Source organism: Eimeria tenella, genomic scaffold, assembly GCF_000499545.2.
Source record: "Eimeria tenella Houghton genomic scaffold, Eth_scaff2080, whole genome shotgun sequence".
Classification (NCBI taxonomy): Eukaryota; Apicomplexa; class Conoidasida; order Eucoccidiorida; family Eimeriidae; genus Eimeria; species Eimeria tenella.
Genome location: NW_013541925.1, coordinates 1,765 through 1,966, shown reverse-complemented (window position 1 = coordinate 1,966; position 202 = coordinate 1,765). Strand labels below are relative to the sequence as shown.

At 57.9% G+C, this 202-nt stretch overlaps 1 protein-coding gene across 1 annotated transcript in view; it reads right to left on the bottom strand.

The window, feature by feature from the left end:
- Positions 1-84: 84 nt before the first annotated feature.
- Positions 85-202, bottom strand: part of ETH_00043875 (inositol polyphosphate kinase domain-containing protein, putative) — a gene marked incomplete at both ends in the record, with an annotated part of 996 nt that continues 878 nt past the window's right edge. The window contains one exon of the mRNA XM_013374483.1: positions 85-162. Within this exon, the coding sequence (XP_013229937.1) occupies positions 85-162 (78 nt within the window). The remainder of the gene's footprint in view (positions 163-202) is intronic.

Below are 202 nucleotides of genomic sequence, written 5' to 3'. Positions count from 1 at the left end.
GGGAGTGCAGCAGCAGCAGCAGCAGCGGCAGCAGCAGCAGCAGCAGCAGCAGCATCAGCAGCAGCAGCAGCAGCAGCAGCAGACCCTGCAAGTAAATGGTGTTTGCGAAGTCGATCATGCGAATGTCCAAAGTTAGTCTTCGAGCTTCGCTGTCTGCGAGGCCTCCGTCGTAAACCCACAGCAACGAAGAAGACCAGAAGCG